General features: G+C 44.7%; 2 protein-coding genes across 10 annotated transcripts in view; one reads left to right on the forward strand and one right to left on the reverse strand.

Moving 5' to 3' along the window:
- The window catches only part of LOC148675041 (dynein axonemal heavy chain 8-like), an 86,100-nt gene that overhangs the window by 1,849 nt on the left and 61,887 nt on the right, over window positions 1-22,364 (forward strand). For 2 of the 6 annotated variants that reach the window (XR_015935433.1, XM_088625954.1), the window contains exons 2-14: window positions 7,304-7,488; window positions 7,751-7,885; window positions 8,611-8,695; window positions 10,032-10,183; window positions 11,423-11,612; window positions 11,979-12,142; window positions 13,963-14,139; window positions 15,002-15,115; window positions 15,218-15,325; window positions 17,958-18,059; window positions 18,585-18,731; window positions 19,551-19,748; window positions 20,649-20,725. Coding sequence is in view for 5 of the 6 variants with exons in the window: in XM_088625954.1 (XP_088482080.1) it covers window positions 7,304-7,488; window positions 7,751-7,885; window positions 8,611-8,695; window positions 10,032-10,183; window positions 11,423-11,612; window positions 11,979-12,142; window positions 13,963-14,139; window positions 15,002-15,115; window positions 15,218-15,325; window positions 17,958-18,059; window positions 18,585-18,731; window positions 19,551-19,748; window positions 20,649-20,725 (1,834 nt within the window). In the remaining variant the exon portion in view is untranslated. Of the gene's footprint in view, window positions 1-5,605; window positions 6,323-7,303; window positions 7,489-7,750; window positions 7,886-8,610; window positions 8,696-10,031; window positions 10,184-11,422; window positions 11,613-11,978; window positions 12,143-13,962; window positions 14,140-15,001; window positions 15,116-15,217; window positions 15,326-17,564; window positions 17,814-17,957; window positions 18,060-18,584; window positions 18,732-19,550; window positions 19,749-20,648; window positions 20,726-22,364 lie in introns of those variants that run through there. The other 4 variants (XM_088625953.1, XM_088625952.1, XM_088625951.1 and 1 more) reach the window with 4 other exon arrangements.
- On the reverse strand, window positions 845-4,896 carry glo1 (glyoxalase 1). 4 transcript variants are annotated; one of them, XM_088625966.1, is made up of 6 exons: window positions 4,742-4,896; window positions 3,513-3,595; window positions 2,723-2,863; window positions 1,682-1,749; window positions 1,253-1,342; window positions 845-1,145 (listed from the first exon to the last, which is right to left on the reverse strand). In XM_088625966.1, exons 1-6 carry the CDS (start codon window positions 4,808-4,810, stop codon window positions 1,054-1,056), a joined length of 543 nt encoding a protein of 180 aa, XP_088482092.1. In that variant the 5' UTR covers window positions 4,811-4,896; the 3' UTR covers window positions 845-1,053. The 4 variants fall into 4 exon arrangements, with proteins under 4 accessions (XP_088482092.1, XP_088482093.1, XP_088482094.1 ...); XM_088625967.1 differs by lacking the exon at window positions 4,742-4,896 and adding an exon at window positions 4,465-4,606; XM_088625968.1 differs by lacking the exon at window positions 4,742-4,896 and adding an exon at window positions 4,480-4,605.

The following is a 22,364-nucleotide window of genomic DNA, read 5'->3' on the forward strand; positions in this document are numbered from 1 at the left end:
TTAACCCCCCACCCCGCAACACACCTCTCCCTGCGTTCAGGAGTCTCAACCAGGTGTTCAACCCCCCGACACACCTCTCCCTGCGTTCAGGAGTCTCAACCAGGTGTTCAACCCCCCGACACACCTCTCCCTGCGTTCAGGAGTCTCAACCAGGTGTTCAACCCCCCCGACACACCTCTCCCTGCGTTCAGGAGTCTCAACCAGGTGTTCAACCCCCCGACACACCTCTCCCTGCGTTCAGGAGTCTCAACCAGGTGTTCAACCCCACAACACACCTCTCCCTGCGTTCAGGAGTCTCAACCAGGTGTTCAACCCCACAACACACCTCTCCCTGCGTTCAGGAGTCTCAACCTGGTGTTCAACCCCCCCGACACACCTCTCCCTGCGTTCAGGAGTCTCAACCTGGTGTTCAACCCCCCCGACACACCTCTCCCTGCATTCAGGAGTCTCAACCAGGTGTTCAACCCCCCGACACACCTCTCCCTGCGTTCAGGAGTCTCAACCAGGTGTTCAACCCCCCGACACACCTCTCCCTGCGTTCAGGAGTCTCAACCAGTTGTTCAACCCCACAACACACCTCTCCCTGCGTTCAGGAGTCTCAACCAGGTGTTCAACCCCGCAACACACCTCTCCCTGCGTTCAGGAGTCTCAACCAGGTGTTCAACCCCCACGACACACCTCTACCTGCGTTCAGGAGTCTCAACCAGGTGTTCAACCCCCCAACATACCTCTGCTTGCGTTAAGGAGTCCCAGCCAGGTGTTCAACCCCCCTGACACACCTCCCCCTGGTGTTTTGTGTAGCTCAGCTCCAGCCACAGGCATGAAGACAGCACAAGGAAGCACATTCAACAGCACCAGCAGAGATTTAATTTACTGTACACAGGCGCTACGACAGAGCTCCAGGAACTGGGCACATAGCCGGAGCTCCTGCTGAAAAAGTAACACAACTACAGCTTTCTGGCTGGCCAGCGTCCAGAGGGGCTCCCGCCCAGGTGACCTACTGCGCCCCTCTCCACCCCTTGACCCCTCTTCTCTGTGCCCCCTGCCCCTCCTCTAGGAGGTGATGGAAACCATGGTGTTGGGGCTGAGGATCTCAATCCAGTAACCGTCGGGATCTTGTATGAAGGCCAGGCCCTTCATCTTGCCTGCAACACAGAGACAGTGCTGTCAGACACGGGTGCGAGAGCTGGAGAGAAGGGGAGGAGAGCGGCTAGGCGCAGGCAGAGCGAGGCAGGGGGACGGCCGCTCTCACCTTCGTCTGGCTTCTTCACGAACGTGACCCCCTCCTCCTCGAACATCTTGCAGGCAGCATAGACATCAGGCACCGCGATCCCAATGTGACCTGCAACAGAGAGTTTAATTCTGTTCTGTGTTCAAAGGAGTTCCCCTGGGGGTCCCCTCCCTCCCCCCTGATCTCCCCTGGGTGTTCACCCCGTCCACCCCCCCCCTTCTTCCTCTCCCCCCTCCCAGAGCTCTGCCCCGTCCCCTCTCTCTCCTCTCCCCTGGGTGTTCACCCGTCTCCTCTCTCACAGCTTCACTGTCCTGACCAATGAGTGACAAATCGTTGCCGAGGAGGTACAATGATCACAACACTTCCAGACATTTACAAACGCTGGACATTTACACCCATCATACAGACCGCCCTCCCTCCCTGGTTACACAGCTCGTCTGCTCTCCTCACCGAAGCCACGGGGGTCGGAGTTGCCGTTGTGATAAGACTGGTTCTCATCGGACTCGGAGCCCCAGTTACTGCAGGAAAGAGGAGGCAAAACCTGTGAGAGACGCACAGGCAGCAACAAAGAGCCAACAGAACCAGAGCCTCGGCTATCAGCAGCCAGTGACCCTGGGCAGTCCTTCTGACCCCACCCAGGACTCAAGGAAGCCTGGAGAGCCTGTCACATGGAAGGACAAGGACACAAGAGCTGAGCCGTGTGGAGGAGAGATCCTAGGAGATGGACAGGACTGACACGGGCTTAGAAGAGGTAGATGAGGGAGTGTGGGATATGGAATATAAGGTGAGAGGACGCCAAATAGCCCATCTGGGCTCTTCCAGCTGTTTCTTGAGAGAAGCTAAAGTATCGACTTCATCAGTATGGTACCAAATTAATAACATTAGAAAACATGGCAGAAGCAGCAGATGAAATTCAAAAAGATTCACATTAAATTCAAGACTGGCAGATTAAGTTTTGAACAGAGAAGACTGAGAGGAGACCTGATACAAGAATTTAGGGGACTATCCTACACTGACAGGCTGAAGGAACTAAGTCTCTTTAGTTTTGAACAGAGGAGACTGTGAGGAGACCTGATACAAGGGACTGTCCTACACTGACAGGCTGAAGGAACTGAGTCTCTTTAGTCTTGAACAGAGGAGACTGTGAGGAGACCTGATACAAGTATTTACCATCCTCAAAGACACCAACAGAGTCAGCCCAGCGGCCTTCTTCAGAATGAACAGTGAAACACAAACCAGAGGACAAGTGGAAGCTATGTGGAAGAATTTAAACCTGAGAAAACTGAGGTTATTCTTTACACAAACGGTGGTGGGAGTGCTGAACAAGCTTCCCAGCCATGCAGTTGTAGCTGACACCCTGGTTTTTCTCATGAAACAGTTGGCCGAGATCCTCGGATGAATGAACTATCCCGCATGCCAGAAGGAGGTCCTGGCCTGACCCGTCATGGGCCGGGGGGCGACGCGGACCGCAGGCCGCAGCGCAGCACTCACTGTGTGAGCTCCAGGGTGGCTCGGCGGGAGAAGGTCCAGGCTGTCCGCTCCTTCACGTCCACGGGAATCTCCTTCTTGTCCTCATATCCCAGGAAGTACAGGGAGAAACGCATGGAGGGGAAGTCAAATTTCTGGAGCAGCCTGGTGGAGACAGGCAGGGTGAGAGAGAAACCTCTGCAAACAGAATTCTGTACAAAATATTTTCCAGTGCAATCACATGCTGGTTACACCACGAAAACAGTGACCAGATTTCCTCCCACACAAGGCCCTGCTGAGCCCAGAGAAGAGCCCCCTCAGCCAGTTGGTCCTGAGGCTCACTGACACCAGCCAGGCTCAGGACAGCACTGCTAGAGCAACACAAATCAAAATCAACCACATCACAACACCACCTCACCCACTGGGACACACACACACAAGCACAACACAAACTGGAATGCTACAGGACCCTAAACAGACAACACACACTAGCTGAGACACAACAAAGAAAAACAGATCCTGTCAGTGACCACAGCCTGGCAATAGAAACTGGGCGACACAGGCAGACCTTGCTGCCCAGAGAGGACAGGCTGTGCTCCCACTGCCAGCGGGGAGAAATAGAGACAGAGGTGCACTTTCTACTGCACTGTGACAGATACTCTGGGATTAACATTAAAACATTCAGAACAACTCCCAAACCTACTGGGGGAGGAAACTCAGAAGTTTGCAGTCCTGTGTATAATCTCAATCTCTTTGGAATTGAGAGACACAAGGCAGGGCAAGAATCGGGCTGAGAGACAGAGACAGGACTCACCTCATGCCCAGGACACGGGTGTAGAAATCCAGGGATTTCTGGGGGTCCTTCACCCTTAACATGGTCTGCTGCATCATGAAATCCTGCAATACAGCGCGAATGGGATATCAGAGGACTACACACCCCAGCAGCACCGTGGCCCTCCACAGCGCCGAGGACTACACACCCCAGCAGCACTGTGGCCCTCCACAGCGCCGAGGACTACACACCCCAGCAAGACATCACTGTTCTCCTGCAAAGCACCAGGCCCTGGACTAGAGCTCTGAGCATGTAGTTCTGTACAGTATTATTGTAACAGAGTCCCAGCATAAAAAACAATTACTGCCATTCAGCACATCTGGCCCGTCTGGTAGTTAGTAGTTAATTGATCTGAGGAACTCCTCCGGCTATTTCTCGAAAGAAACCAGGATTATCAGCTCCAATCTTATGACTGGACAGCTTGTTCCACACATTGACCACACTTTGTGTCAAAAAAGTGCCTCCTGTTCTCACTTGTTAGATGCAATTCCACAGTTTGCATATATGGCCTTCCAGAAACTGGGGGAAAAAGCATCAAAGACTCATCAAAAACCAAAACCAGCACAGTCACCGATAGCAGCTTCGTCTCACACATTCCTCTGCATGAACAGCAGTGACTGTGCAGTCTGGCCAGCTGGAGACTGGACAGTTTCTTCCCACAGACTGTCAGATGACTGAAGTCTACCCCTACCACTGGCTCACGCCGATGTTTTTTTTAAAACTTTGTTATTTAACTTGTTGTTGCTGCTGCTGCTGTTCTGTGTTTATGGTTTTGCTGTTTCCTTAATGTCTTTGTATTGGAACATACATGCAAAGACGCATTTCAGTGCACTTGTGCAGGTGACACGGCAGCACAGTACAGTCAGGAGCTCCGCCGGGAATCCTGGCCGCGAGCTGCGGGTTCCCGGGACGCGACGCGGCGTCACGCCCGCACCTGGGAATCACACACCGGGAAACACGGCCAGGCCCCGTCTCCTCTTTTCATGAAACTCTTCTTACACGCCGGACGATGAAAGCTTCGCGCTCTAAGACGGCCGGCCGCTCAGTTAACACTGATATAACTAATACCAGCAGCACGCAAGTTTCACGGTGTTAAAACTGTGCGGAGGCACCGCGGCCTAATAAGCACCAAAGCGCCCTTTAAATCCCAGCTGCTCCGCGCTCCATTTCGGAGCCTGCCCATGCAGAGAGCTCCCTGCTCTGACACTGACCTTGGTAACAGCGTTTCCTTCCTTGCAACATTTTGCTACCGCTTCCTCTGAGAGCCCCTGGTCAGACATGGTGAAGCACAGCGGCCAGACTGCAGCGCGCCGGCAGGGAGTCGAGCCTGGACACGCCCCCGAGCCTCGGGCTGTGACGTCAGCGCCGTGAGACCGGGGTGAATTCCGGGGTTACAAACGATAAGCAATCACAGCAACAGGACCCTAGACAGACAATATACACTGAGTATCTGACCAGAGTAAGAGACAGCACAGAGAAACAGACTCTGATGAAGTACAGGCTCAATGACCACAGTCTGACCATGGACACTGGACACAGGCAGACCTGGCTGTCCAGAGAGGACAGGCTCAATGACCAAAGCCTGACCATGGACGCTGGACACAGGCAGACCTGGCTGTCCAGAGAGGACAGGCTCAATGACCAAAGCCTGACCATGGACACTGGACACAGGCAGACCTGGCTGTCCAGAGAGGACAGGCTCAATGACCAAAGCCTGACCATGGACACTGGACACAGGCAGACCTGGCTGTCCAGAGAGGACAGGCTCAATGACCACAGCCTGGACAGAGAAACTGGACACAGGCAGACCTGGTTGTCCAGAGAGGACAGGCTCAATGACCACAGCCTGGACAGAGAAACTGGACACAGGCAGACCTGGTTGTCCAGAGAGGACAGGCTCAGTTACCACAGCCTGGACAGAGAAACTGGACACAGGCAGACCTGGTTGTCCAAAGAGGACAGGCTGTGCTCCCACTGCCAATGGGGAGAAACAGACGAGATTCACTTTCTGCTGCACTGCAAGAAATACAAAGACTTATTTCTCAGAAAATCAGAAACTCACATCAACAAGGAGACAGCGTGTAGAGTCTGGACCCTCACAGCACAGTCCAAGCACCTTTATGACCTGGGTGGTGGGTTCACTGATTATAAAATGTCTATGCTGAATAGAGAAGAAATGAAACACAACGTTTCGGCTGTGGAAAAGATTGTCTTTCCTGGTCCCTCCATACTTGTGCCACAGACGTTATTTTAACGTCTATAACCCCGCGACCTAATGAAAGATAAAAGTCACTAAACACCGTTTTTATCCCAGCCGCTCTTGACATGCAGACAGAAACGGTTATTGCACCTCCCTTTTCTGTGATTGTAATAGTACGTAAGGCGATATCGTTTTTTCAATGTCCTTATTTATTGATAAGAAATATACAACATCTGTTTCCATAATACCGCAGTCAAGTTTGTTTTCGGGAGGTGTAAGGTAGAGCGGGACCGGTGAGAGGAAGCCCAGGCGCGTTTCCACCTGCAGCCGCCATTTTCATCGCCTCCCTCCTCAGTCCCGACTCAGCCCAGGCAGGAGCCCGAGTAACGGACCACGCCGCCGACGGTGCAGCTCGCGGAGGTGGCGGTTAAGTTTGAATTAACCGCCACCTCGGAGGCTGCGAGTCCGGCTCTCTCGGGACCAACGGCACAACCGGCGTCGCATTGAGACACAGCTGGTATTGATATCGATTTCCAGAGGGGCTCGACCGAGCTCACCAACCTCTTAACTGACACCAAGAAAACACAAAAGGGTAAGCGGTTCTGGGGGAACCACGGATTGGACCGTTCTCGAGTAATATGAAGAACATGATACCACAGAAAACCCAAAGTTAGTCTGCATTGCCCAGTCAAGAAGAAAGGAGACAGGGAGCTGTATATCAGACAGTCCAGTGTGAGGACAGGTGTGTGAGTGTGTGTGACAGTGAGCTGTGGATCAGACAGTCCAGTGTGAGGACAGGTGTATGAGTGTGTGTGACGGGGAGCTGTGGATCAGACAGTCCAGTGTGAGGACAGGTGTGTGAGTGTGTGTGACAGTGAGGTGTAGATCAGACAGTCCAGTGTGAGGACAGGTGTGTGAGTTTGTGTTACAGTGAGGTGTAGATCAGACAGTCCAGTGTGAGGACAGGTGTGTGAGTGTGTGTGACAGTGAGGTGTATATCAGACAGTCCAGTGTGAGGACAGGCGTGTGAGTGTGTGTGACAGTGAGGTGTATATCAGACAGTCCAGTGTGAAGACAGGCGTGTGAGTGTGTGTTACAGTGAGGTGTAGATCAGACAGTCCAGTGTGAGGACAGGTGTGTGAGTGTGTGTGACAGTGAGGTGTAGATCAGACAGTCCAGTGTGAGGACAGGCGTGTGAGTGTGTGTGACAGTGAGGTGTAGATCAGACAGTCCAGTGTGAGGACAGGTGTGTGAGTGTGTGTGACAGTGAGGTGTATATCAGACAGTCCAGTGTGAGGACAGGTGTGTGAGTGTGTGTGACAGTGAGGTGTAGATCAGACAGTCCAGTGTGAGGACAGGCGTGTGAGTGTGTGTGACAGTGAGGTGTAGATCAGACAGTCCAGTGTGAGGACAGGTGTGTGAGTGTGTGTGACAGTGAGGTGTAGATCAGACAGTCCAGTGTGAGGACAGGTGTGCGAGTGTGTGTGACAGTGAGGTGTAGATCAGACAGGTAGTGAGCTGACACAGCTTGCACCAGAGCTCACCCTAACCCTAACCCTAACCCTAACCCCAGCAGGGAGGAAAATGAGCCAGCCGGGTGGAGCCTCTCAAGTTGGGGGTCCAGGGGAAACCAGCCAAGGGGACCCTAGCGACTTCTCTGAGCCCCCGGTCATGATGGACCGTGGCCGGCGGGCCAGCAAGTTCCGACGCAGCGGCAGCAGTGTGCAGGCTGTGCAGGAGACACTCAAGGAGAAGCAGGTCTGTGCGCTGGATAGCAGCCTCCCTGTTCTCCCAGTGCCAAGTAAGGTTGTGGGTTCCAGCAGGACTCTAAGCAGTGGGTCGAAGGACGTGTGTTCAGCTCTCAGGCTGGGACACTGTTGTACAGTATCGGTTCACTGGCAGTTGATGTAAATGTTACCGGCTTTGGATCAAACTTCAGTTGAGCCAATGAATAATCATTATAGAATTTCTCAGCAGGTTCACTCAGTACCAATGCTGAGATGCCCATGTGTCTTTCCAGGCCAGATATAAGGAAGCCAGGGAAGCACGCAAGATGAAGATCACTGCAGCTCATAAATACATTTTTGAGATTTTAGCTGACAGGCTTCCCATGGATCAGGCCACTGTAGAGGAGTTTGTACTTGATTCTCCATCTGTAAGTTTTTAATTTCTGTCAATGGTAGTGCTTCAGACTGCTGAATTATTTGAATGATGCTGACACGTTTGTGCTTTAGGCAAACAAGATTTTATTATTATACAGCTTCGCTTATCACCATCTCAAAAAGCTACAATATGAAACGTGATAATAAATCTTCAGGTCTCAGAGATATTGTTAAATTAGCACCATATCCATAAACCTGAGGCAATTTTAGACAAGACTGTATAAATAAACACTTCTATTCATTTAAAGTTATAGAAACAGTTATTAAAACTAAACTGGTGAATAATATGGGATCCTAATATTTTGGTCGGTATTGATTTTGAAAGTTTGGCCTTTGCCTTAGTAATGTATTAGCATTAATTTAAACAAGGAACTGCAATGTATATACTATAGACAGAGGAAATGATTTGGCATACTTAGAATTTCAGAAGGCTTTTATTAAAATTTAAATTTGATAGGATTGTAAAAAATTAAATTTCAAAAGACTTGCATTGACATTTAAGGATATATTTGTATTGAGAACTAGTTAATGGACAAGAAGCAGGTACAGTAGTACAGATTAGCATGTATGAGGATGAGTGCGATTTCTAAATAACAGCAATTTCTGATGTTTGACTGTAGATAATGTATAAGTGCCGTTTATATTGGTACATTTGGAAAATTAAGATGTTTAGGTACACAGAGAGATAAAATGTGAAAATGTATTATTCTGTTTGCAGTTCCAACCATTTGAAAACTTCTTTGCCAAGGGAGGGTGTAAAACCATATCATTTGTCTACCAGGAGAGTGACATTCCAGGAATAGGTATGTCACATGGAGTTTGAGAAACGAGTACACCAATTTATGTGAAGTCATTTCTACACATCCACAGCTGACACTAAGCCTGCCAAGTTATTGCATTTTTAAAGTTGCAACGTGTCAGATTGGAAACAGAGTTTATAGAGCGCAGCATTGTTCACCCCTCTTCACTGTAATTCCTAGACTTACATTATATATCCTATATATATATCCTATATCCTCACGTTCCTGAATCATGCAATAATTACTTCTGCTCTTTCATACTGAGCTGCAGAAATAAACAGCACTATTAAATGGATACGTACCAGTATGTGCTGGGAGGTATGAAAAATGTCAGGAACTTCAAGCAGCAGCTCATTCCCTCAGAGAGTTCTGGGGAATGTGGTCCTGACAGGGCTGTCCTCTCACGGTAGTTAATTTCAATATTCAAGCCTGAATATGGCTCACCGGCTCAGAGCTTGTCCCAGTTTCCACAGTGTTACAGTAAGTGAACAGAGAGCACATGACTCCCCACAGTTAGGAACGCCAGTCCATCACAGAGGTTACCTCAAGAAAATACTGGTTCCCAGTCACACAGCTGGATGGACTGGATGAACTGGACTAAGGTACCTCACTGAAGGTACAACAGTCTGTAGCACAGACTCAAACCCACAACCCTATCAGTCAAGAGTCCAGAGACACACTAACTACTCTACACAACCCCTCAAGCTAAGCTTACAGACGTTTTATGTTTTATCATTTTGTTACAAAACATTGCATACATGTAAGAAAATGCCCTTATTTAATATTGAATAGATCTGCTTTTCTTTTCACATGAATGTGCATTACTAATGCTTGGAATGAAATAGAACCACTGGGCATAGTTTAGTCTGATTGCATTGTCAGTTGATATTCCAAAGTACTAATTTCTGACTGCGGATTCAGATCTTAATTTACAACTGAGATTTATGTCCTATGGGTGCAGCTCTAACTCTAGGATTTAGAAGTATTAGTGAGTGTTACATGGCTGTGGAGAAGAATGAGCACTGTTCTGTCCCCTGGGTTCTCTGTTCATGTGTTTCCAGACGTCAGGACTGTCAGTGGTAGCTTACACGTCATCAAGAACATCAATATTACTAGTCCACACACATGATTCAAAGCCATATATATATTCTCTCAGAATACAAATCTTAAATTTGGATTTTCCTTTGGTATCATGCAAAGACACTATAACACTTCCAGAGCAGAAAATAGAAACATGTGCAATGCCCAAGTTGCTTGGTTAATCATTTGAAGTTTGTTCATGTGGAATTCAAGCAGAAGAGTTCAACATGTAAGGCTGCCTTTATAACTATAATTTCAGAGAGTGGCCGCACTTTCCCCGGAGCTACAAAAGGAGCAAAAGTAATGAGACTGTTCCTGGCCAGTCTGTCCGAGACGTGTCTCAGGGGCCTGTGCTTGTTCTTTGTGCGCTGCAGAAACGAAACTGCCATCAATCCCAAAAACATTCACGAGGTAGGTAAGCTTTCTTAGTTTGATGCCCATATCGATTCATTCGGGATGAACAGTGATCCACAAACCAGAGGGCTCAAGTGGAAAGTACACGGACGTACATTTAAAACCCAGAACGTGGAGTACTTCTTTACAGGTGCACTGGGAAGAACGGGTGACAGGAGTGTGGAATAAGTCACATGGCCATGTTGTTGTAGCGATACCCTCGTTTTTTCCAATTACAGCCGGATGAGATCCTGGGATCCGTTAACTACTAACCACCAAACGGGGTGGATGGGTCGCCTGGCTTCTTCTTGTCTGTGACCTGTGCAGTGTTCTGGTATTTAAAAGGGTTGATCAGTCGGTACTGGAATTTCTTCAGTCTGGCTCACAGTAGGCATCGCCATGAAAAGACTTCATCTGCAAGAGAACTGGTCCTAACTGCCTTTCCTTATGAAACAGTATTTTGTTTTTATGTGAGCCCCACGTACAGGCTTTGTCAAAAGGGAAGTATGTGTTTCTCTCAGCCTGGTGTGTTCTGGAGCTCAACAGCCCAGACATCGCTGACGTGTGTCTTGTCCATGGCCATGTGCCACAGGGGATAGTGGGGCTTTGATGGGTCAGAAAATCCATGGGCTGTGGGGAAGATGTGACCTCTGTGAGCTTGTAGCGAGAGACATGCCTCTGCTGCTACTGGTGCTCCCTCTCCTGAAGGCCCTGCACACCTGGAGCTTGTCGACTGGCATTGACCTCGGGGTGTGTCAGAGCACACACGAGGCCTCCTTCTCTGTTTGGCACATGTGTGGAACGACAAGCCCGTTATTGCTAAACCTTCTTAACTGAACTGGAGAAAAATTGCTGTCTCCAGATTGGGTAGTTAGAAAATCAAAAAGAATTTGTGGTTCCAATGAAATAACCCACACATATAAAAAGGCATTTACCAGACTTATTTAATGCATATCAATCCTGGTGTGTGAGCAGCTCAGGCATTAGTTGCTGTTCACGAATTGTCCTTTCTCTTGTGTTGCCTGAGCGATCTGAGTTTTGGTTCCAGTATTGATGTTTTCAGAGACAGAAGACCCATGTTTGTGGTAGCTGGTACTGCAGCCAGGCGTGATGTGCCATTTATTGAATATACGTGCTACAGCGAAGAACAACATGCACATTGAGGCCATTTAAATAGAAAGTGGATGTCTTAGTAATGAACAGTTTGGAGCTAGATTTAGGTAAATGTTCTCTTTCTTTTTTTGGCACCCTCTGCAGGAGATTTTTTTCTCTACGTTAGAGGCCACTGAGGGTCTCATGAAAGGAACTAGGAACATGTTATCACAGGTCTTTTTGCCAGCTGTCATTGCTACTGATAACTGGGGAGCTCTGAGCCAATCCAAGCACGGAGAGAAGGAGAAAGAACACTTTAAACAAGCTATCCAACATTACATAGCTTTCTTAGACGGTAAGGACGTGCAGCACAGGGCAGAGCACCCTGCAGTGCCCGAATCATTCGCTTTGCGATTGTTTGTTAGAAATATGTCAAGTAATACTGGTAGTCTTCAGGGAGTAAATGGGGGTTTGCATTTCCTTTCTACAGCACCTGACGCACTCAACGGCACCGTAAAAACAGAAGTATCTGCAGTCATGCGGAAAATCACCTTCCCCTTTATGACCCTCACATGCAAACACAATCACTCCATCCTCACTGACTTCCTGCTGCAGGTGTCTCTGTGCCGAACTGTGCATGGACCGTCAGGGGGAATCATTGTGTTTTTACAGGAACTGGTTTTCTGGGAGGGGAATTTGACTCTGTCGTTTGACTGTGCAGGGACTCAAGTAAGCATCAAGGGAATGGTGCAACTAAAGATGCCCACACACATTGACTTCTCCAGACTGCAGTGCTTTGAAGATCACAAGGCTGCAGCCTCCGACCTGGACATGGTGCGTCAGCTTGAAGAGGTGCTGATGATGTGGTACAAGCAGATCGAACAGGTACAGTATGTGCTGGCTGAGCAGCTGGGAACTGTTAGAGAAACGTGACAGCATTGCCTGTTTTCTTCCTGAACTGTCAATGTTAAGTTATTGTCATGCAAATTAAACAGCAATCTTTGAAGAGCTACTGCTCATCCCAACATTAAAAAACAAAAGATGAAAAGGGCCAGGCATGCCGACCAAATCAGAAATAGTCAGATACCTCCAGGTATCGAAACCGTTCTTGACAATACTGTGCGTCAGGTTACAGTATAATAAACTCAAAAGGTTGTCCGACTCTAATGAGAAACAGGCTCCTGCAGTAAGTGGTATGCCACTCTTATCTCTGGACCATGATTTCTGTATCAATACTAGAGTATGGTGACCAGGGATACTGTACAGCAGGAATTGCTATCTTTGGGATAAATGATAAACTATTAAACTGAGACCCTGAATAGTTAAAAATATTCAGTTTCTTTCATCTGTTCAAGTATGTTTCCCTCTAGGACCAGCCTGGTTTCTCTCTTTCGCACCGCCTCTGGAGCAGCAATGTCTTTCTGTAGCTTGATGTCCGCAGCTGAGCACAATATTGCAAGTGTGCTCTCACTTGTGTATTTTTAATTTTAAAATGACTTCCATTGATCTAAGTTCTACACTCTTAGCAGTATTTTGTTGGCCTTTTTTATTGCTTCTCCACCCTGTCTCGTTGAGGGTGTGATAAACGTACTGTGTACAGGTATATACAGTATATAAACTCCTAGAGCTTTCTTACAAATTGTTTTTTTCCAGTGAAATATCAAACATTTGATATTTTAATTTCACATTCTGGCTTTCTACATGTACCTCAATTTTGGGTGTAGTGCTTCCCAAATGTAGAAGAAATTATAATTCTCTGAATAGTCACATACTAGCTAAAGTTTGTTTGCCAAGGGCCAAGTCGAAATTCAAGACTGGAAGTTACAGGATTGTATTGCTTGTACTAATGTCACAAGTGTGGCAAGTCAAGTTGTCAAGTACCCTCACTGTACCAGTACCTAGATCATTGATGTTGATCAGTAACCCCAGTAACCACCCCTCGCAGGCCTGAGGTAACTCCCCTTATCCAAACCCTCTGTCTTCACCTTTGATCTCATTGTCATCCATGTGGATACTTTGACCCTGGATTCTTTCAATTGAAAGGATGGGGATGAGTTGTTCATTTCATGCTTTCTGAAGGTCCAAATATATCATGCAATCGCCCTAAAGTTTCCTTTTAAACTTGTTACTAACTCAAAGAAATTGAATCAAATCTACGTTACTTAGGCACAATCTGCCTTTTCTAAATGCATAATGACTATCTCCTAGAATGCAGTTTCCCAGTCCTATAACTTTATTGTAATTGAGGTAAGACTGAAGGAAATATAAGCCCTCTGTTTTGTTCTATGTGTTCAATGAATGCAAAATAAATGTGCTATTTTGCTATCAGGGGACACTCCTGACTCAATATTTCATCTGAAATGTCCTAGTGAATGAACAGTACTCCCCTCATTTCTCTGACTTCGAGAGGGTAGATATTGTCTGGTCCAGGTGAGGTATCAGTGTGAAGTTCTTGTCAATTTAACTCGTCCTCTGATATGCTGAAAATATTTCAAACTGAACAGGGTTGCCTTTATACCTGTAACATTATTATTATGAATTTCCTTCTTGAACATTGAATACATAACAGATGCATATTGCCACCTGGGACCTGCAGCTCAGTGTGTTCCCTGCACTTTTTTATTACTTTAACATGCAGCACTGGGTTTATAGTACAGCTCACAAGTCACATGTCTCATTGCCTATGTGTTGCTTAATCTTCCTAGGTTTTAACTGAAAGTGACCAGATGAGGAAAGAAGCTGATGCTTCAGGGCCTTTGACTGAATTGGAGCACTGGAAGAGGATGTCTGCCAAATTCAACTCCATCATTGAGCACATTAAGGGCCCCCAGTGCAAGACTGTTGTCAACATTTTAAACATGAGTCGCTCCAAGGGCCTTAAAGTAAGTTAATGAGAGACTGTGAGTTTCCAGATGGAAAGAGTTATCTCCCTTAACCTGTGTGTAACGGACAATCCTCTGGGCCCGGGAATCTTTCTTCCTGCCCTTTGTGAGCCTGTTCTCTCTGTTTACTCACCGAACTTTGCTGGTGTTGGTCAGGCTGAGCAGATAGGAGTCTGAGTCTCATTCTGTGCCCAAAGGGGGGGTTCTTGGAGGTGCAGGTCACAGCCTTCCTGGTGATTGATGTAACCCTCTGGTGTCCCCAATCAGTATGAGGACGTACCTTTCCTTAAGCACTGGCTAAGAGTGGCAGAGACCCAGAAACACTGCCCGTGGTTCCAGGATGGTCGTGCTTGCTGTTTGCCGGTGGTAGGCCCTAGTACCTCCGACCTCTCCTGTTCCACACTGAAGCCCGGCCTTTGTCAGAGCCTCTCTCTACTGGACCAAGGCCGTACCTGAGGAGCGGCTGTTCCACTCAAAGGGCTGCAGGCAAGACTGTGACGATCTGAGGCACCTCAGCCACTCTTCCAGGAGTCTAGTGTCTGGTGTCAAGGCACGGGGGCGAGCAAGTAAAAGGCCCAGCCGCCAAACCAAGTGTGACTCTGAAGAGGTTATTCCACATTACTTGGTGATCTGTGTGTGAAAATGCCCTGGCTGCCAGTGATGGGCCGAAGAACACCTGGCGTTCAGTAGAACAGCAGTTATGACCAAAAGATGAATTGGAAATACTGCTGTGGTAGAATCTTCACAGAAAAGTTCCAAAAGTTGTTTTCGTTTGAAGTGTTTTTTAAGTAATAAGCAGACCTTGATGGTTTTCATTTAAAATATATATCACTTACTTTTTTTTTGCCGTTTCCTGTTGTAGGTGTGGAGAGAATTGGATTCTAGAATTACAGATTGTGCGAATGAGGCAAAAGACAATGTGAAATTTTTATATACTTTAGAAAAGGTCTGTCAGCCTCTCTACAACTGTGATCCAGTAAGTGCACACTGTTTTGTTCAGAAACTGTTTTTACCTCTGCATCCTATTGTTGCTGGTTCTTTAACATGAGAATGTATGGAAATGTGTATGTCATTGCAGGTTACAATGACTAAAGGTATTCAGAATTTGATTAATGCTATAAGAATGATTCACAGTGTCTCACGATACTACAACACGTCAGAAAGAATAACATCACTCTTCATAAAGGTAGGTCTTGATTTTTGTTGATTAAGTAATTCATCCTATGTGTTTTATAGGATTCAGTGCAATACAGGAGTTACACATCAAATGAGAACCCTCATAGGATGAGAGAACAGTTGTACAGTATGTGTTATTGCCTAAATGTAATACTCTACCAGATTATCTAAATCACTATAGAAATGTCACACATGTTCCAACTAAAATATACAGTGCTCCCCAGATTAATTCATGCTCCTGTTGAAACACGAACAATAAATATTACATAACAGAGTGAGGAATTAATTGGATAATGCCTCATTTAAAAAATCTTCTTATAATATTATCACAGAACAAAGATGTATTTGCCATTAATAACTTTTTCATTTATTGAATATCAGAAAAAACAAGTGTCTCCTTTATTCACTTATTAGCATTTTGTGTGGAATGGTTTATGCACGTTCTTAGGTTTGCATTAGTCAACTGTTCTCCTGAATCAGAATCCCAGATGTTTCATTGGACAGAAGTTCGGAACGTGAACTTGAACGTGGCCAGTCAAGAACAGTTATTCAGAGAGCAGTTAGCCTTTTCTTTGTAGATCTGGATGTAGATGTGGATGATTGTCTTGCTGGAATGTCTATTTTCAGACAAGACTGAGTTTCTTGTCTGAAGGAACCAGGTGTCTGGTCAGCTCTGTCCTGGTACATGTTGGGGTGCATGAATTCCCCAGTCTTAACCAAGAGATGCAAAACCAACCCAAAACACAACAGACCCCTACAGACTTTCACAGGGGGCAGGAGTGTCTTCTCAACATGAGCTTTTTACATCAAACATAACCGATGAGCACGTCAAACAGCTCTATTTTCATTGTTCCAGTTGTCTTTTAAAATGATGTCGGTCAAGTCTGAGTCGCCTCTGTCTGTGATTCAACCTCAGAAGAAGCTTCTTCCTTGCAGACCAGCTGTGAACATCACGCAGGAGACTTCGATGGTGGTTTCCATCACTGTGTGTCCTGATGGTGCCAGAGTGTGGAGATCTGCAGCTGTTGCCTTTGAGTTTAGTTTCCTCCCAGACTTGTCTCTCAGCCTGTAGAGGTCAGACACACTGCTGTCCTCCTGGCAGGGTGGCCACTGGACCAGTAGACTTAGATGTCTTAGTAATGGACTGTACAGGGGAAAGTGGTGATTCAGCTCATTTTTGTGGAATCTTTTATATTCATCTCCAGCTTGTCAAATTCAACGACCACCAGCCTGCAGCCTTGAAGAGTCTCTGATCTTAATCAAGATGCTGCTGCTCCTACTGAATGTCCTCTGTGTGTCACCTCCATTTACATCCCAGAAACACAGGAAAGCACTTACATACTGTACTTCCAGAGGTTTTTATTACACTTCCAGAGTGGAGAATGTTCCTGTCGATTTGTTTTTGTTTTATTTTATTTAAGGGAATACATAGCAGTATGAATATATTTGGCCCTCTTTTATATTTTAAATTAATTATGACAATTTGTCTTGCTCTAAGTAATATATTATGATTACAGTATTTAATTATAGGAATTGTTTAAGTGATACAGTCCATAAATCATTCTGCTGATGTTGTGTTTTGTTTCTATTTTATTGGGAATATGAATTCATCTGGAGAGTGCTGTATTCATTAATAGCCTTTCTATTCAAGCAACATAATCTGGAAATTAAAAATGCAGAAATGAACTGTCTTTTAATTATCTTTTAATTATAAAAAATATATTTTTGAGTACAAATGTTGTTACAGATCATCCATCATGTACTTTGTTATAAAGTGATTCTTCCTTTCTGTGCTAAAAAGATTAACTTTCCCTTGGCTACAAACACTTATATAGACACATTTACGAAACTTAATTTTTAAAATTCATTTTTAAAGTAGAATATATTTTCAAAAATGTTCATAATTGTAACATTAACAAAATTAACAACATTAAAAATGGTTTCCCATGTTTCCGAACGGGGAAGAAAAAAGGGGAAGAAACAGAAAATCAAAATGACCAATTAACGTCTTGATATACAAATCCTAATTGTCTGCTGCATCTTTCTAAGAAACTTCAGATCTTGCTACCATATTAGTTATTTCATCTAACAAACAAGGTTGCTTGTTATTGAGATGTTTGCACATCATGAGAAATGATTATAAGATGAAACATGTTTTCAGGGAAGCTGCAGATTGTGTAAGTACTGTATGTGACTGCTTTCAACACTGTGGACCTTCTAATTCCTGATTCCTAATTCCACGGATGTCAGAAGGGACGAACCGTGGAATGGCAGGAGAGCGGAAAAAGACCCTATGTGTAGCAGCAGGAGGGGGTTAGCCCAGGCTCAGCTGTTCAGGAAATGCCGTATATTCGGACGTGGGGCGACCTGGTGCTAGGCGGGTCTCAGGACATCTGAACCTCAGTGCTGAGCAAAGGGAATGAGTGACCTGGAAATATATAGCCCCAGAGACACACCGGAAGGACAAGCAGAGCACAGGAAACTAGGGACAGGACAGAGTAGGAGCGCCCCCTAGCTGTATCTCTTCTTTCAGCAACCAGCAGGAGTCAGTGATGTAATCTGGTTCATGCTGCAATTCTGCTGACAGAAAAGTGTGATGTGCCTTTTTTCCTCATTTTTAAAACCATCCCATATTTTGTTAGGTGACAAACCAGATGGTAACAGCGTGCAAAGCATATATCACTGATAATGGCACATCTCGAGTGTGGGACCAGGAAACACCAGAGATTATCAAAAAGACTCAGGTAAGTTTTCAAAGGGGTTCAGAGAGATGGCCACTCTTAAAGGTAATATTACTATAAACTCCACATACAACGGTAATATTCTTATTGTTTAATTCCTCCTGAATTTCTCCATGAGAGAACTGAACAGAGAAATGTCTAGTTAAGTATAATTACAATTCTTTGAGATCTCAACAACTACAATACGAAGGCCCAACCAATCTTATGTCAATTTCGATTTTTAGTAATTCACTGTATATAATCAGTACATTTTATAAAAATTAATAGCAAGAGTGTGTAACAAAGCACATTAAAAAACAGTGTGTATAAGGATTTTATTTTCAACGGGTCCTGAATGCCCGGTGAGTTATAGACTGTAGAAAAATAAACTGGAATTGAGCAGAGGAAAATGGGTAATATTCCTCTAACATCATATCACAGAGGCCTCTCAAGAGGGAGTTTTACAAACACAATTTTACTGTAAGAAAAAACCTAGAAAAATGTTCCTAATGCTGCTTCAGAGAGATGTAATTTCAGACTTTTTTGCAGGACTGTGTCTTCTTGTTTCGGGAGTATCAGGCATGCTTCCACAAGACAAAGAGGCAGACTGTGGACGCTCCAGGAGAAAAGCCATTTGAGGTGTCAGAGATGTACATCTTTGGCAAGTTTGAGGGCTTTTGCAAGAGACTGGAAAAGGTGAGCGTTGTAGCAGAACTCTGCAGTTTACTTATTTAATACAGCAGGTACTTAGCACATTTACATAACTCTATATAGAACAAGACTGAAACTGAGATCAGAGCAAATATGTTCTTGCTTCATACCTCAAAGAAATGAAGCCAGATACATGAATAAAATGCATTTTATGAATAGTGTAATAGTGTTAATGTTGTACTTTTGCTCCTCATGTGAAAACAGTGTATCCTGTAATTGGGTCGGTGTAAATTATGTTTGCCCTTTAATTCATTGGTCATACCATTAAAGCTCTTAGAATTAGAATTTGTATAAATATAATTGTATTGTATGCAAAAGGTATAGAGCCCAACAGCAAAAAGTTTGAAGTTCAAAGCTTTACCTCTTGGTCAAGCACAATACAAGATTGTCTTGATGCAACGTCATTCTCATTGTCTTTCTTATTGAAAAGAGGGCTTGTGAACATCAATTGCTTAAGGTATTTCATTGTCAAACACACTAGTAGCGTGTTTGTAGACTAGAGAGGGTTCACCTAAGCCTTCCTAATGTGAAAAAGTGCAAAACTACTTTTTACAACTCAATCTAGATACTTCAGAGGCAGTAGATATTGCCACAGTTACGGTTCTATGTATCACGCCATCTCACAGTTAGTTCTGCAATTGTTGTAGTGCGTCCCGACATGCTTCTGTCATTGCCAGCGGCCTAATTGCCATGCTAGAAATCTAACTCATGTAAACAAGCTCATGGAGATCTTACTCATCAGTCCCTCTGAAGTTCCCAGGTGGAGCACAGCGTTGAATTTGACTGCAGCTCTCTCTGTCACAGATAACACAGATGATCACGGCAGTGAAAACATTTTCTGCTCTCAATAACTCAACGATAGAAGGCATAGATACCTTAGCTGGAAAATTTCAGAGTATACACTACACTATGAAGAAGAAGCAATACGACATTTTGGATCCTAGAAAAACTGAATTTGATGTAGACTTTACAGATTTTATGAGCCAAGTGCAGAACTTAGAGGTAGGTTTTCTTGGTGATTAGTAATAGATTGACATTGTTGATTTCTTAATGGTATTTATGGAAAGTTAGAAGTGTAACAGCTTGATTAGCTTCAGTTCACTGGTTCGGTTGAATTCACAGCCTCCCTCACTTACAAGGGGCCAGGGAGAGAACATTTCAGCCATTAAGGCCAGCTGTCCGTGATGGTCTTTGGGCACAGAAGGCTTGGTTAAACAGAGGGGAGAATGGTTTCTTCTGCATTAAGGACCAGTTAAACAGAGGGGAGAATGGTTTCTTCTGCATTAAGGACCAGTTACTCTGGAAATCACTCTATGTTAAAAGCTCACCTTCTGTGAATAATTTTAAATTAATACCCAACATCCATTACTAAAACTTTTTTATAGCTTTTGATTTTAAGTGTTTTGGTTTTGTGTTAGTTTTTTGTTTTTAAGTTTCCAAGTAGTCAAATTATATATAAGTCCTATGACCAGCTGGGGTACAAGCAATCTATAAAAGTTAGATTTTATTTTGCCACCACCAGTCAGAAAATACCAGGTGTGGCCAAATGACATTTTGAATTTTCCATTAATTCAACTATTTGGTGGTTCAACTGGTGCAACAGTTTCTCTCTCCTCCCCTGATCTGCTGTGCAGTGGGGGATAAAGTGAGTCCCCTCCTGTATGTTAACAGCTTTAAGATACCAAAGGATAAAAAGGTGCTGATTAACTACAAGGCATTTGTATTATAGTGTAACAGGTTTTTCATCATACACTATTAAACAACAGTAATTATTCCTTACATTTCAAGAAAATATTTAGACAACTTCATTTATCTTGTCATCATTAAATTAGTTTGGAATAGTAGAGAATTGTGGAATTAGAAGATTAACTCTTATAAATATTTGTCATTTAAACATTTCAGCATCAGCTGCAGATGTTTATGAGTTCCTGTTTTGGTAAAATCCTATCATCTCAGCAAGCCTTGCGTTTGTTACAAAGGTAGGTAGTAATACTAAAATATTTTGTAAGGGAGAATGTACTTTTCAAAACTGGGAACGTGCATAAATTAACAATGATTTATTAAATCATCATGTAGACAATGTTTGATTTAGGTATGCTGACACGAAGCCTTCTATGTACTGCAGAATTAGTAAAAACAGTGCCTTGCAAAAGTATTCAGATACTTTCATAGTTTTCATATGTTGTTTCTCTAAAGGGGAACTGTGGCCCCAATTGTCTAGACCAGTTATTAGAGCTCATTAACAAAATAAATTAATTAACAGTATCACAGAATTTTACAAATTCAAAATTAAGCACAAAATCTCGAAGTTTGTGAAAGAACTGCATTGTCGCGAACCCCTGTTCTCGCCAGGGGCGAGAGCGAGAGTTGTCACAAATTGTGATGTGACACAACCCTTCCTGCTCACTAGTCACTGTAATGACTAATGTGATGCAATGTACAAGCGAATAAGTGCAGACATTTCACTGCAGAAATGTTCCAAAGTGATTTGCGTGCAGAGTTAACAAGTAGTATTTCTCCTCAAAACTGTCTTGAAGTCTAGAGCAATATTTCCGTCAGATTAGAAGAGTCACAAACCTGCTTGTTTACGGTGTAATAGGGCTGCTTCACTTCACTGGAAGTTTTGTTGTCTCATTGTGAAATGCAGGCAATGACGGCAATATTGTGCTGCACATACCTGTAAATGTCATCTATTTTGTGATGTAAATTGGAGGTTTTATGTTACTTTCATTGTGGTTTGAAAGGCACTCATCAATGCCGATTTTTTCTAACCCCAAAATATAAAAATAGCGTTGCAGTTCCCCTTTAAAGCTTGAAGTCATGATAGTAGTAGCAAATACAATTTTACATAGACAACAACTTACTTTACACAACCAAAGCAAAAAAAGAAAGCCAATAGATATTTAATGTTACAGAAAAATGGAAAAGTCATGATTGCATAAGTATTCAAACCTTTTGCTGTGGCAAATCTTCAGTTTAGGTGCACAAACTCACTTTGACTATTAGCTGAGTAGGCTCTGTGTGCAGTGGTGGTTTACGTGAGTTCAGACTAAAATCACCAGTCTCAGTAAGGTTCCTCAGTCAGGTAGTGAACTTCAGCCCAAGATCCAACCCCGAAGACAAAGGAGCTGCCAGAATAACTCCGGGAAGAGGTTCTATAATGGCTACAGTGGAAGGCACCCAGACGTGGGTTAGTCCAGGCAGTCTCTCCACACTGAGCAGCTGGGTGAGGAGGAAGCTGGGGAACGATGCCACTGCAACAGCTCTCGTGCTACTGCAGCTCTTTTGAAGAAACAACAGTTTCCTTTTCAACGACTTTGAAAGAGCAGCAGCTTCAGTGGAAGAGAGAAGATGTCGAGGAGCCACCTATATCCTGGTCACGCCACAAAGGAGAATTGTATGGAGCTGAAGAAGAATCTTTGAATATTAAATACTGAACCTGATACCTGACACGATCCCAGCATACTGCATCACTGTCAGCACCATACATACTCTCAAGCATGGTGGTGCTCTAGTTCTGCCTCATCAGTCGGGACGGCGAAGCTTGTCAAGACTGATGGGAACATCAGTGGAGCAAAGTACTGGCTAACGTGGCAAATCTTACAGTAAAAGCTGTTT

This window comes from Lepisosteus platostomus, chromosome 3 (assembly GCF_059453375.1).
Source record: "Lepisosteus platostomus isolate fLepPlt1 chromosome 3, fLepPlt1.hap1, whole genome shotgun sequence".
In the NCBI taxonomy this organism is placed as follows: domain Eukaryota; kingdom Metazoa; phylum Chordata; class Actinopteri; order Semionotiformes; family Lepisosteidae; genus Lepisosteus; species Lepisosteus platostomus.